The sequence below is a fragment of the Naegleria lovaniensis genome (genome assembly GCF_003324165.1).
Source record: "Naegleria lovaniensis strain ATCC 30569 chromosome Unknown tig001, whole genome shotgun sequence".
NCBI classification, from domain to species: domain Eukaryota; phylum Heterolobosea; class Eutetramitea; order Acrasida; family Naegleriidae; genus Naegleria; species Naegleria lovaniensis.
In genome coordinates this window covers 48,640-62,862 of record NW_025407823.1, presented here as the reverse complement: position 1 = coordinate 62,862, position 14,223 = coordinate 48,640, and the positions used below count along the sequence as shown (strand labels likewise).

General features: G+C 37.3%; 9 protein-coding genes across 9 annotated transcripts; 6 read left to right on the top strand and 3 right to left on the bottom strand.

Annotated features, from left to right (window-relative positions):
- Positions 1-726: 726 nt before the first annotated feature.
- Positions 727-1,653, top strand: C9374_003575 (uncharacterized protein; the record flags this gene model as incomplete). Its single annotated transcript, XM_044693118.1, has 1 exon — positions 727-1,653. The coding sequence occupies one exon, from the start codon at positions 727-729 to the stop codon at positions 1,651-1,653; it is 927 nt and encodes a 308-aa protein (XP_044555705.1).
- Positions 1,654-1,777: 124 nt separating this feature from the next.
- Positions 1,778-2,914, top strand: C9374_003574 (uncharacterized protein; the record flags this gene model as incomplete). The annotated part of the gene is made up of 1 exon (XM_044693117.1): positions 1,778-2,914. One exon carries the CDS (start codon positions 1,778-1,780, stop codon positions 2,912-2,914), a length of 1,137 nt encoding a protein of 378 aa, XP_044555704.1.
- Positions 2,915-3,199: 285 nt separating this feature from the next.
- Positions 3,200-4,294, top strand: C9374_003573 (uncharacterized protein; the record flags this gene model as incomplete). Its single annotated transcript, XM_044693116.1, has 1 exon — positions 3,200-4,294. The coding sequence occupies one exon, from the start codon at positions 3,200-3,202 to the stop codon at positions 4,292-4,294; it is 1,095 nt and encodes a 364-aa protein (XP_044555703.1).
- A 138-nt stretch (positions 4,295-4,432) lies between these two features.
- C9374_003572 (uncharacterized protein) lies at positions 4,433-4,921 on the top strand (the record flags this gene model as incomplete). Its single annotated transcript, XM_044693115.1, has 1 exon — positions 4,433-4,921. One exon carries the CDS (start codon positions 4,433-4,435, stop codon positions 4,919-4,921), a length of 489 nt encoding a protein of 162 aa, XP_044555702.1.
- Positions 4,922-5,217: 296 nt separating this feature from the next.
- C9374_003571 (uncharacterized protein) lies at positions 5,218-7,242 on the bottom strand (the record flags this gene model as incomplete). The annotated part of the gene is made up of 1 exon (XM_044693114.1): positions 5,218-7,242. The coding sequence occupies one exon, from the start codon at positions 7,240-7,242 to the stop codon at positions 5,218-5,220; it is 2,025 nt and encodes a 674-aa protein (XP_044555701.1).
- A 768-nt stretch (positions 7,243-8,010) lies between these two features.
- C9374_003570 (uncharacterized protein) lies at positions 8,011-8,286 on the top strand (the record flags this gene model as incomplete). Its single annotated transcript, XM_044693113.1, has 1 exon — positions 8,011-8,286. The coding sequence occupies one exon, from the start codon at positions 8,011-8,013 to the stop codon at positions 8,284-8,286; it is 276 nt and encodes a 91-aa protein (XP_044555700.1).
- A 68-nt stretch (positions 8,287-8,354) lies between these two features.
- C9374_003569 (uncharacterized protein) lies at positions 8,355-9,740 on the bottom strand (the record flags this gene model as incomplete). Its single annotated transcript, XM_044693111.1, has 1 exon — positions 8,355-9,740. One exon carries the CDS (start codon positions 9,738-9,740, stop codon positions 8,355-8,357), a length of 1,386 nt encoding a protein of 461 aa, XP_044555699.1.
- An 866-nt stretch (positions 9,741-10,606) lies between these two features.
- On the bottom strand, positions 10,607-12,607 carry C9374_003568 (uncharacterized protein; the record flags this gene model as incomplete). Its single annotated transcript, XM_044693110.1, has 1 exon — positions 10,607-12,607. The coding sequence occupies one exon, from the start codon at positions 12,605-12,607 to the stop codon at positions 10,607-10,609; it is 2,001 nt and encodes a 666-aa protein (XP_044555698.1).
- A 50-nt stretch (positions 12,608-12,657) lies between these two features.
- C9374_003567 (uncharacterized protein) lies at positions 12,658-14,217 on the top strand (the record flags this gene model as incomplete). The annotated part of the gene is made up of 1 exon (XM_044693109.1): positions 12,658-14,217. One exon carries the CDS (start codon positions 12,658-12,660, stop codon positions 14,215-14,217), a length of 1,560 nt encoding a protein of 519 aa, XP_044555697.1.
- Positions 14,218-14,223: the final 6 nt, after the last annotated feature.

The window sequence follows — 14,223 nt, the reverse complement described above, 5'->3', positions numbered from 1 at the left end:
AGCAAAGACGATTTCTCGATCATTTGATATAATACATGGTACCAAAAAATCATTAATGGTGTCGAGAGATGATGACGTATTTCTAGTTGCTAACAGTAAGCAATCTTTATCGCCATGAAAGTGTTGTGGAATGTCATCAAGAGAGACCTCTTCTTCAAGAGCAGCCAAGACTATTTCTTTGTCTTCACGAAATTTTGGATACGAAATGTTTTTGTATACGTGTCCATTAGACCTCACAGCCTTCAAGTCTCTAACAAGTCCCAACAAATTTGTAAATATTTCATCATGACAGGCAAGTCAACACTTCCAAAAAATTCTTCATCTTCCAAGTCACGTTGATCAAAGAGCATGTAAATTCGTGTCATGACTTGTGCAAATAACACAGAAAATTTGACATCTTCTTCCAGCAATTCTGGCCAGTTGTCAAATACTGAGATAACACACTTGTTCTTGTAAACTTTGTTGATAATTCTTGTGAGCTCTGAAATGCTTATCTGGTAATTCAAAAAGTGTTTCTAGTGCTGAATAAAAAAATTCAGCACTCTAATTTCGTTCATATAGTGCATAAATCTCCATAAAACTTTGAATCCCTTCTTTCAACTGTTACAAGATGACGATTTTTTGTTCAAATTGTTGATTTAAATAAAGGCGTTACTAGATAACAATCAGCTGTTGTTTAAGAAGTTTCTTGTTCAAAATTATGTTGATATTTTTCAATTTTAAAAAATGCTTCAATATCTGGATAGCCTTCTCAAACTTTACGGTTTATTCAATTTTTATCAGCTTTGGATCGCCAAGTATATGGAGAAGGCTAATATTGATAGATATGTGAGTGGACAACTGATAAAATGTTTGCTAGGTTTGGGTTTATCCACTCTCTATTTTGCTTGGATCCGAAATGAGGATTTCATGGGCAAAGATATTTCCGATAAGAACTTTTTTGCTCGAGTACATCATGTACATGATCCTTTCTTTAATAATTTTTTTGGATTAAAGTCAACACCTCGAATGCTTCCCGAAGTTGGCATGACCTGGATGGATTGGTTTAATTGTGCAACACTGGGGTATTTTGGATTGTGGCTGAAAGGCCATTTTGTGAGCATGTTCAGTTTTCCTTTTCTATTTTCTTTTATTCCGTTTGAAATGTATTTGTTGTATGATTTAATTTCCACTGGAATGCATTGGCATGTAAATGGAGTCATATATTATTCATTGTGGGCCCTTGTGTTGTACCACACTTGGTACCGAGTCCGATATCCAACTCGTAAAGACTCTGCTAGACCAGTGGGTATTCCACTCTTTTTGTTGATTTCAGCATGTAGTGTTGTCTTTTTGATTGACTTTTGGTTTGAAATTGGCCTTATCAATAGATTCATTGGTAGTGGTGCTTTGGAAAAGAGATTGAATCAGCAGCACGCACAGGACCAACACGAGTTTCATCCCTTCATGACACAACCATCACAGGATGGTCAAGAGAAGTTTAGGAAAATGGCAAACTTTTTAAGGGAAGAAAATTATTGGCAACACCAATCTAAGGGTTCTCGATTGTTTAACATGCCAGCCTCAAGTCATAGATTTGTAGAAGTGTCAGATAGTGACGATGATGACGAACCACCCGGATTAGAAGATGTTTCTGATATTTCTGTCGAGTAATTATGATTTCCTACCAAACAATTCATATTCTTCATGATGATGATTTATTTGACATTGCACTCTCTTGCCAAAACGAAAATGGCAAAAAACCGTTAAGCATTCGAATTTTGAAAATTAAAAAAAAATGTCAATCGACAAGGATCTAAACAAACAAGTGCCAACCTCCTCATTCGAGCAAGCAAACTCTTCCCAACACACCTTATCAAAAAACATCGTCATCACCCCTCAACACCACTCGATTCGTCTTCCATCTCCTCCTTCTCTTACCACCAACCCACTTTTATTTGGTGCAGCTCTCCAGAAAGCGACGACTTGTCTCACCAATAATACATCACAACTAGTCTTAGATACAACGGTGCCATCCTCGGCCATGATTATTCCGTCAAACTCTGTCTTGTTGCAGAAACGACTTGAAATTTTGGCTCCTTCCGATGATCAGAGTAGTAGTAGCGATGATGAAGAAGAGCAGTTCGATGTGTTGACAAGTGGCAGCTCTGTTAGAAAACAACGAGAATCTTCAGAAAAAGAAGCAGCAAATGGTGATTCAAATACAACAGCTGCATCCACCAATAGAAGTAGACGTGCGGATTCATTCCTCTCATGGTTCAGTTGGCTCTCATGGTATTCCAATTCAAATAACTCTTCCAATAATTCCGATTTGAATGAAAATAATCAAGCAATCAAGACACTGAATCATCATGATGATATTCATGAAAGCACCCACCACATTTCAGCTCCTTTTGCATTCGAACATCGAATTCATATTGATAAGGATCCTTCATCCAATAGTAGTAGTGGTAATACATTGTTTCATTCCATGACGACACCAAGCACATGTGCCCAATGTTCTGCGGACGCAAACACAACGAACACTAATACCTCTAATTCTCTCATGACTGACATTTCTCTCACAGTTTTTGAGCAACGCGAACGTATTCATCAATTAGAACGTGAAAATGAACTCAAAAATGAATATATTTGTGAATTGGAAAAGAAAATTCGAGAAATGCATGAAAAGAAACTTCGTTCTCGTGAAAAGTATCACAAATTGAAAGACAAGTATGAAAAGTTGAGAGATTTTGCATTTGGAGGGAGTGGCGTGGTGACTGAAACCTCGTCGACCTCTCCACCCACATTACCTTATTTAACCACTGGTAGTAGTGCAACAACGATGACCATGAAACGAAATCATCAGGATGGTGTGTCATCAACACCAGAATTGGATGCATTATTAGAGAAGATGCAACTACAAGAGGATTGAGAATTTTATTGCCAAAATTTTTATTATTTCTATCACAATGTAAATAAGAAGAGTCTATTTATTTTTGCCAATGTTTGTACAACACCAGTTCGAACGTCCTCAACCATCGACAGTTCCATGTTCTGAAACAACCTCATTTTTTGATGTGATGGGTTTTTTTGAGGTTTTTCAACACCAACAATAAAAATGTAAAAGGGAATTGAGGGCACCTTGAATTTCTAAAGGAAAAAGTGTACGAATTCAATGGTGAAAGTATCCTTACACAATCATTGTAACTTGATCAAGATGCCATGTCGAGGAAATTCTCTTCATGAACAGCCCTTCCCGAGAACAGTTTGGAACCCAAGTAAGGATCGTCTGATAGTTTCCGAAGAAGAATGGTATGTAGATGAAGATGAGGAGGAGGATGAAATTGTAGACGAAGCAATTCATGAAATGATTGATGAAGAAGATTTTTCGGATCAAGAAGACTCAGATATTGAGGAACACATTCCAACACCTCGTGATCATGCTCTCCATACGGATCAACTCCGTTACCGAGCTGCCCTTAATGGTCATGTATTCTTTTCTCACATTCCGAAGCGTTTAGGAGAGGTGTTTAATGTGGAATGGTGGTATTATCAATCCGTCGTGAATCCAACTTCCATGCCCATGTTTGTTGGATTGCCTGTGAGGGATTTGAAGGAGCTAGATAATGAAGATCATCATGCAGGTCGTTTCGAATTGGGAAAGGCTATTCACTGCAGAGATTATCATTTGACTCTTATGAAACCCAACACTACATCTTCTTCGGAGATGACTATTTCCTATCATGACAAGCTTAGTAGGTTTTGGTCCAATTACTTTTTTGACAATTTCAGTGTGTTGAGCAGTGTAGGTGGATTGCAAGCTCAGCAGAATGAAGAGTGCATGAAAGACACCTCCAGCTTTCGTAACAAGATGAGTCTAAACGAGACTCAAGAATGGAAACATGGTGTGATCCAAACGTGGACCTTTCATTCAAGACCAGTCGGTAGACATGAGAAATCTCTACACAAAACGGTACCTCAGATGGTAGCCAACACTGCTGGAAATATGGAAACAAGATCTTTACACCGAATTTGTTCCACTCCTACTGAAGAAATAGCTCCCTCACAAGAACCTCATCTCAGCGACTTGCTAGACATGTCTCAACAGCAAGAGTTAAGGGTAGAGCAAGGGTGTTCTTCAGAAGATGGCAAATCTTTTAATTGTAATGGAGAACGTGACACGGGTTACAGCGAACTAAATAGTAATTCTTCAACAGAACCATCAGGTGAAGATATCAAAACTTCATTTCTATCGACTTCGTTCTTGAGGGATCAGTGGGAGAGCTTGGCCAAAGAATTTTTCTCTCATTAGCTCGACCGTTGTAAATAGATAAATTGTGAATCATTACTATTAACGAAATGGTCATGTTGATACTCATACTTTCTTGTATTGCAACAGATTGTCAGCTCCGTATGGATGACGATCATTCTACTCATCATTACATACATAATGACAACAACTTTCAATCCATCAGTATTAGTAGTATGGGGATTATCACCTTTAATAACACGACATGATGAAATTCAAAACAAAGATGATCAACAATCTCTAATACGTTATTTGCTTGCAACCAACACAACCAATACGACTCTTTCTTCATCATCCATTCCGAATCCCTATTTACAATATGTTTCAATAATCCCGATTGCTTTGATGGGAATTTTTGGTTTTTTAATATGTTCTCTATCGTTGTTATCGGTCGTTGTGTATTGTGCCAAAGAATATAGAAAACGAAATCGCAGAGAGAGTTCCATGAATGCTGATCCTCATCATTCTTCAAATTTTACATCACTGAGCAAAAACCTCGTTACTCCAGCAGCAGTAATGGAGGAGGATGAGGAAAATAGAATGGATTATGGAAATTCGGCGGAGCTTTATACGAGAAGACCTCAGCGATTGAATAGAGATTATGATAGTGATGAAGAGCAGGCACGATGAGAGACAATGTTTCAAATCAGCAGTAGCATAGGGACCCTATGGGATGATATAGCTCAATCACATTTTGTACATGTTGTACTGAACTCGATCGGAAAAAACGAGTCATAATTATTGTTTAACAACCTCAAAGCCTTTCGATGGACAGTAAACATTCTAGAGAAGACTGGACATTGCAGGTCACAAAGCAACGAAACGTTATTGCGTGAAATGAATTGTCCTGATTGAACGAATTCATCATCCATTGTAGTGAGTTGTTAATTAATACTACTGATGTCACATTTAGAAATCGATGTTGTTTATTGAGTAGCACAATTCGATTGTTGAGACTGAGCAATTTGTTTACATATCGACAACAACACTCGTAATCTTTCCTTAGTATTAGTAATGGCCAATAAATCTAGCTTGAGTTGAGTTGTGAGAGGCAACATGGCACTCACCCAAAAACTCAATTTTTCTGGTTCATTCTCTTTGGGATAAGGCCCAACTTTTTGAATAATGGTTTGTTTCGTCTCTGGTCCAACATCTTGCAGGAATATGTCTACGAGTTGATACAATTGTTCATTGAGTTGTTGCAAAGTCATTCTCTCTGCTGTGTGCCAAACATTGTCCAATCCATTCCAGAAGGAATTGGCAGTGGAGGTTGTCGATGATGAAGAAGGTACACCGTGTGAGGATGGATGCATGGCGTCATTACTGGTCATTCTCACTGAAGAAATGGGCGTGTCATGAGAATTTCCATTTCCACCCTGAGGCACAGAGGTCGTACGGTTGGTGTTGAATTGTCCAGTCTCCATGACATGAATTTCATTTTCAGTCTTGTCTTTGAGTAATTGAACTTTGGCACAAATATATCCATCCGTGTCCCACTTTTCCAAAATTTTGAATCGATCCGTACCCACTGTCTCAATAATACTTCGACCATCTGGCAATAATTTAAAACTGGTAATTTTTGCAATGCAACCATATTTGGCAATGTCACCATTACGATTCGGTCCACAACATACTAATCCAAAACATTTACTTCCACTCATGCATCGTCTCATCATTAATCGATAACGAGGTTCAAAGATGTGTAACGGCAGTAAGGTATGAGGATACAGTACAAAGTCCAATACAAAGATGGGAATGTGATTAATATTGAGTTGTCGAGAACCATTTTCTTCTTCCATTTCCTTCTTTCGTTGCTCATATTGTTGTTTACAATATTTTTGACATAGTTCATTAATGACTACGGTCACTGGATAATCATAGGGCACAACGTGAATGGTTTGTCGACAGAGTGGACACTTGTCACTATAATCATGCACTCGACAAATACAACTACGATCGAACGTGTGGCCACAACTCAGCGTCACAGGTTCATAGAAAACTCGATAACAAAGTGGACATTCCAATTCTTCAATATCTTCGTTGAAATCATAGAGAGTATTCGTTCGTTTTCGAGAGACGACACCATATCGTTCATGAAGAGTTCCGGAATCCAGATCAGACAAGAGGATTGTTTCGTCATTACGCCGCCGCCGTTGTAACTGTTCTAATTTTTCCTCTTCTTCTTGAATGGCCTTTTCTTGTAATTGTTGTTCCAAAATTGAAACGTATTGATTTGCCATTTCATTTTGTGGATCAAGATTGAAAATTATTTTCAAATCTCGTTCAGCTTCCTGTTCGAGTTGCATGGGAAGTAACATTTGTACTTTTTTCAACATTAATTCCACAAGTTGTTTCTTGACAGCGTCAATGGTCATGCTTAATTGATTCCATCGATGAAAATCAATCATTTGTGACTCTCCATCTTGATGATACACGATATTATTAATCCTATCAAAGTATTCAAGTCGTCGTCGTCGTACTTGTTCATATTCTCGATGTAAACTCTCTTGTTGATTCATTAAATCTTGTAAATGATCTTGTAAATTTTTTGCCTTATGAGCAAGTAAGGAAAGTGCTTCGTGTGGTCGTCTTTCTTGAACATATTGATCGACTCGAAGCATGAATTGATTCTTTTCATCGGGAGTCATGACGAAAAAGAATACTTCATTGTTGGATGCTATGGCTTGTTGATCTTCCGAATGATGAAATGTTCTTGTTGTTGATTCGGAATGATGATGATTTACAGGGGAAAGACAACTCTCTTTGGAGACAATGGTCGAGTGAGAGTGATTCAAGGGCACATTGTTGTTGGTGTTATGGAGTGAATAATTGTTGTTGCTGTTGGGTGAGGAAGGTATGGAAAGCCCTGTCGCACTTGTCGTGGTATTGACAGTTGGCATTCCTGGAGAAGAGTGATGGTTGTGGCTCTGAGATGAGTGAGGATTGATCATTTTGCAGTATGTATGTGTGTATGAATAATAATGTATGGATATGAAATGTTTGTTGTTGCTTGGTCAAGTCCGTACACTCGAGTGGATCATTAATTTCAAAAATCCACACACGAGAATTGTTCTGTCTACTCTGAAACTGTTTAAATGGATAGTAGTAGTGACTCTATTACGATCCGAAATCAAAGCTTCATCATATGGATCCACGCCGTGGTCTCGGAAAAGCCGTTCTCTTGGTTCGAATCGGAAGTGTTGTAGGATTTTGTTTTTTTGAAATAAAAAATTTTGTTTTGATTCAAACCCGCAACACAAGTTGATCTCTCTCCCCATTAACATTCACATGGTCAGTGCTGATGTTCAAGTATGAGTATGGATGATGTTCAAGTATAGCAATACAAATACAGTCGGGTGGTGGATTTTTGATGCACAAGAGAGAATACAGAGAGATCATGATGAAGGCTAATTGCTCAAGTTGGTGTTTGGACCGTATTTAATGAACAAGTAGATTTACTAGAGATGGAAATTATAGAATTTGTTCAATCTCGAGCCCGGATTTGGTTTGGTGTTTTACACATGATGTACATTTGAAGCAACAATTATAATTCTTGAAGATGATGAGAAACCTTGTGGATAACCCGATCATGATCGTGAAGAATTCATCAAAAAATTTAAAGCGACAATACGTGGATCGTTTGGTTTCCATTAATTATTGCTGTTGTTGTTGCTCATATTCATACAGTACTTCGATTATTACGAAAATATCAAAACCAAATGGCTGGAGGATTTATGAGCGCTTCTCAAGAGGAGAAACAACGAGTTTTAGAGATGATCAAGCCACTCATTTCCGAAAAACTGAATATGAAACATTGCTCCGATTGTTTCAAGGTTGTATCTCATGAGGTGCAAGTGGTGGCAGGTGTGAATCATAAATTGAGAATTCAAGTGAGTGATTCGGAATGTATTCATGTGAAAGCTTTTGAGTCTTTGGACGGAGAATTTACCATTCAACAATTATTGGAAGGCAAGTCATTGGACGAAACATTTTGAACCGAATTTCAATAAAATCAGACCTGGATTTGGTTCGCCTTACTGTAATGCCATAAGTTAATTGTTGGTCATTGAACCATAATTTCCACATCATAAAAGTTCGACCATGGGAACGTAAAAACCAATGAAGGTCGAAGAATAGACGGAGGAAGCTTGATTTCATAAAATCCCAAATTTTGGATCAAGTGTAAATCAGCATAGAAAGCTGAAATGAATCTTCTTGTTCCTCCAAAATAGATGAGCTTATTGCTAGGCTTCAAATAAAATAGCTTGCCATTCAATCTCAATACTCGTATCAATTCTTCATGCTCGTCTTCTGAATAAATACCGGTCAATCGATCTTGAGCTGGTTCTAACACTCCTACCCACGTTTGAAGATCACAATCGAAAAGACACAAATTACGAGTCTCCACTTTCATGGCCTTGTATGTACCTCCAAGACTTACAAGATATTGTCCTCCAATCAAACCCACTGCATTCCATTGAGCTGCTGGAGGGCTAAAAGAGAGTACATTAATCCAATTTTCAAATGGCAAACAAGCGACTTGATAGGAAATACCTTGTGTGTCCGTTTCTTTCTGGAAATCGACCCTAACAATATTATCGCTTGCAATACACTTCATACGACCGTCACATTGAAATTGTGCCAATCCACCATATGAAACAATGCATCCACACTGTTCTTTTTCATTGTAGGCCCATAAAAGAGAACCATTGATGGTAGGCATTGAATGTCCATACACTTTCATATAATCTATAGAAAGATCTGTACATGTAATTTTCTCAACATGTTTCACATTACATTTTGTAGCTCTTCCGAGATTAAACAAGGTAGAATGGACTCTTATAAAATCACTATAAGCAGCGTTACAATGACCATGGTGATGTATATCCACTTGTACTCGTTTGTAAGGTGTGATTGTTTTCGAAACAAAATCAATCTCAAATATTTCACCCCGTATACCGGAATTATCTGAAGAGTGAAGAAGTAAAAAGTAAGGAGAATTATTTTCAAAAAAGAAAATTCCAAATACAGGCTCGTCAACAACATTTAGCATTAGTTTAGACTTCGATTGATCTATCCAACATTCTTTCCAAAGATCAAAAAGCAATAAATAATACTCATCCATTATTTGCACAATATTAATGATAAATCTTTCTTGAAAATCTCCATGCAACTTTGGAGGAATCATTTCCGAATATTCAACCCCACAACGGAATGAACCACCAAGTCCAGGAGGACGTTTTGATTTATGAAAAGAGTCCAAACATTCGTCCTCTAATTTCATTCCTTGATTGGTTTTCTTAAATTCCAACTTATATTTTCCAAAGCAAATATATGTAGGCAATGACTCATTTTGTTTTGGAATATCGTGCAACCCTTTACCATGTTCTTCGATCCGTTTGAGTTCCTTGCGACAGTTTGTAGTTTCAAGCTGGTTCAATCGTTTCATTTTTTTTTTAATCTAAGCCTTTCTTACAAATTTTCGGCATCAGAGAACTTATAATATTCCGGTTTTTCTGAAAACATTTCCCCCAATCAAAAATGCCTTTGTTTCCCCCTTCCTTTCCGCATAAACCGGAATCTTATCAGTTCTCCATTAACCCTAATACTCTAGAGTAATTAGTAATTTATTTTCAGATCTTTCATCAGCATTAGATAAGTTATGATATATAAGGGCTTGTAGCTCACATGGTAGAGCGCTTCTTTAGCATGGAAGAGGTACCGGGATCGATACCCGGCAAGTCCAAACTTTTTAACGGTTTTTTATTGTAGAGCTGCAAGTTTTGCGATTCGGAGAGAGAAAGAATACGGTGGTCAAGAAGTGGATTAATGTCGGTAGCTCTTTTGTCTCAAACAAGAACTTTGTTATGTACACAGCTTTAATGATAATTGGTATCCTCTTCAGAAATGAATACAGTGGAAGTTTCATGGATTTTGAAACAGATTGCAATTTGGATCGGAGAAGATGGAAAATATTCATCTCACTCACTGCGTATTGGTGGAGCAACCGAAGCTAGTTTCGCCAAATTCTCAGAAGCGGCAATTAAGGCCATAGGTGACTGGTCTTCTAATGCTGTTGACAGATATTTTCGTTCAGAATTCTCAGGAGAAAGAAATGTCTCCCAACAGCTGGGTCTTTAGATTTAGTAAGACTCAAGCTTCTGAACGAGTAGCTGTTGTTTAATTAAATTGTAGTAAGGACTGACAAGGACTTACGAAAGTTTATATTGTAAACAAAGAAGCTAATATTAATATTTTTTACCGAATTTTCTTTAGTCAAATACCAAAGCGAAAGTCAACAGTTTAAAATAATTTTTAACTAGTATGTGCGTATTCTTGAATCACTCGAAATAAATGTTCCTTCCACCAATCAAATGCATAATCAATTTCATCATCTACTTCAATTAACTTAATTGGTTCTTTCAATAAATAAGATTCAGGAATGTAACATCCAAAATATGCAAATTCCATTCTCCGATTTAGAAAATTCTGAAATAATTTTACACCTTCATCAAATGAAACATTACGCACATCGAGTCCATTAAAACATTTTTCGGATAGATGATCTATAACATCGTCTGTGATTATTCCACACCGTTTCATATATTCAGAAATTATTTCAGAATTCAAAATAACATGGTTATATGAAAATATATTCTCTAAATATCGTGGGTTCTGTTTCACAGTTTTCAAAATAAAGTTGGCATCTTGTTTCAAATGTTGTGATGCATTATGAAGTGCATGTACTCGTATTGCCAGCAAGCAATCACTGTCATCTTGAAGGTATTGTGGGATGTCATCAAAAAGGCAAGGATTTGGACTATGGAGAGCAGCCAACACTACTTCTTTGTCATCACGAAGTTCAGCGGTAACTACAAAGTGCGAAGGATCTAGTAATTGATACAATAAATATCCTCTGTTGCGAACTGCTTCCAACACAATTTGTCGATCATTTCTAAACTCAGGCAACACGTAATATAGATTACATGCATCTCGTTTCACAACTTGAAAAACAAAATTTCTGTTCTTTCTCAAAGCTAGTGGACCATATTCCAAAATGATCGCCAAATCTTTACGACGCAAAAACACTTCTTCATCTTCCATCCAAAGTTGATCAAAATTTTTGTAAAATCTTGTCATAGCTTGCTCAACAATGCTCGCAAATTCCTCGTCTTGTTGGAGAGTGTGACGATATCGAAACAAGCGAAATGTTGTATCTATAAACCAGCCTTGGTGTGATGGATGGCGTTGACAATTCTTATGTGCTTCAAAATATTGGTCATCTGATAATTCGTGTAGCGTTCGAAACGCTTGTTTCATGATTGCGTCTTGAATATGAATATAATCAATCGTTACATCTTTGAGAAATAACTGTTGATAAACCTTCATTTTGATTTCTATTGGTATCTCATCTCTCATGCTTTCCGGTGCCAGTATATAAACTTCAGGAGTATATGTTTGAATTAAATCTTGTTCAATTTTTCCATCAAGAATCGTGATAGGAGTATCTAGTAATTCAAGAACAAACTCCTTGTCATTCTTAAATTCTTCTGGAATTGTTAGAAATGCGAGGGGATTTGATCGAACTGTATCCATACAAAATTTTCTGTCATGTTTTAATCGTCCAGAAGCGTGTAACATGTTGTATGAGTTAGTGTTAACAGCATGTTTCACAATTTCTTCATGGTCTCTTAACATGGCTGAGAGTTGAGATAAGCAACACCCTTCAGAAAGTGCTTTTTTTGCTTCATCAATATAACGTATGAAACTGAATCTAAAGTACTTGTTAAATATTGATGACAAGTCATCAATCCACTCAAATAACATCTCTTTTGGAATATGTTGCAACACTTGCAATTTTTTGTTCTTTAAGAGATTCATGATGCCCGTTTTGAACGGTCTCCAAAATTCAACATGTTCAATCCATTCGTGATTTTTTTCACACAATTCTGATAGGTTGATGTGTTGTACCATCCAGCGAACCGGGAAATGAAAGTCATCATAATGATTTAGAAATTTCGTTGCACACTCTCGATCATTCATGAATTCAATGCTGATATCACAATAACTATCATCGATACCCAAATCTTTCAACCATTTCTCTCTGGCTTGTAACCATTTGGAAAAGCCTTTGCCTTGATTTTCAAATTTTCTTTTCAACAATTCGAATAATCGGTATATCAAAGATAAATTTCCAACATTTAAAGAATCATCCAAGGCATTCAAGGAGAGTGGTGATTCATGATGATGAAAATCCATTAAAATAATTTTCAAATTTCCGAGATTGGATTCTGAAACGGAATGTGGTTGCTTCATTTTTTTGAGTTCCAAAAGATCAGTAAATCAAAAAAATTGAACCATGCAGCATGACCCATAAACCTCGAGCTCGTAGAAAACACGTGTTAGAACAACCACAATGTTTTGATCCAAACATCTACCTCCATGAAAGCATGACCATAACGACCACCAACACAACCACTCACATTACTTCTCTCCCCAATGAACTACTCTTTGAAATCTTTCAATTCGGAGGTATCAGTCCGTTTCATTTGGTTCAATACTCTCATGTTTGTAAACAATGGGCTCATGTCTTGAATGAGGAGCCTTCTTGTTGGTATGTTTGGTTCCAAGTCTCTCCTGCTTTTCTGATCCAACAACATTTGAATCCCATGATTCGGAAAAAGAAGATTGGCCTAATTCAATCATCCTCACACAATCCACAAATTTGTTCATCATCATCATCATGGAATCATGGATTGGGGTTTCTTCTATGTAAATATTTTGACCATACCTCTCCATTGCATGTTTCGAGAGGACGATCCAGCTATTCGTTGGCGTATCAGTGTTCGGAAAAGTCCTTCACGCAGAAACAACAACAGACGGCTTTAATGATGACGGATAAGGTACACACAGCAGATTCCATCCAATCTCCTCATCAAGGTGCATATAATCTTGTGAAGTTAATGAAACGACCCATTCTCGTTTGTAAACAACAATTTATGGACTATTTACAATATTCAAAAAAGCAACAAGAAAATATTCGAAGAAACCAGTTGATTAAGCAGTATTTGACTCAAAAGAAATTCCAATTTTACCAATATTCCACACACCTCTATATGGCGGTGATAGTTTTGATTGTACTAGCTCTGAATATTGGAATTGGATGGTACGGAAGCATACCCTCTGAGGATCAGTACTTGGAGAGTGGTTTATGGTGGATGCCGTATTTCTTGTCAACTCCTTTTATGTTGATTGGTGTTGCCATGATGAATGTGTTTATTGAAATGGTGGATTCAAAAATTAATGGAAGGGGAGCGCCTGAACTGTTGCTTGCACTACTGCTACTGTTATGGATTTCATCCTCATGGATTGGATTTAGAAACATGTTATACCTTTCCTTTTCCAAAGATGAAATCTCAGTACCGAAATGGCAATTTCTTTTTCCCACTCGTATTTTCATTCAATTAATGCCCATTCATGTCATTGCAGCTTTTTTACTGGTGGTCATCTCATGTTTCGACTCATATTCAGACACTGACCCCATCATGCAGCGGAGTAGTATAGCTTATTGCAGTAGTGTGGCCATGTACGCTTTTTTAGGTTTCACGAACAAGGTGATGATTGTCTTGCCGTTGGTGCTTGACGGAGTTTACGAATCCATTGCATTTATGATATGGAATGCTTGGCCATTACGAAAGTATGAACCGCAGAGATTTCAATCGAATTTATTTGCAAGTTTTATCCCAATTTCAATGGCTGCTTCACTTGTCATGATTGCACTTGAATATTACTCGTTTGTGACCACTCTACCGTTGACTCTATCAACGCTGCTGTTTGTTGGTCACGAGCTTGGGTGGTTTCCAGAGTGCACCGTTCAGCCTATTCCGGTGAGTAAAAAGAAGAAGAGGAAGAAACAAAAGAAGTGAGCTGGT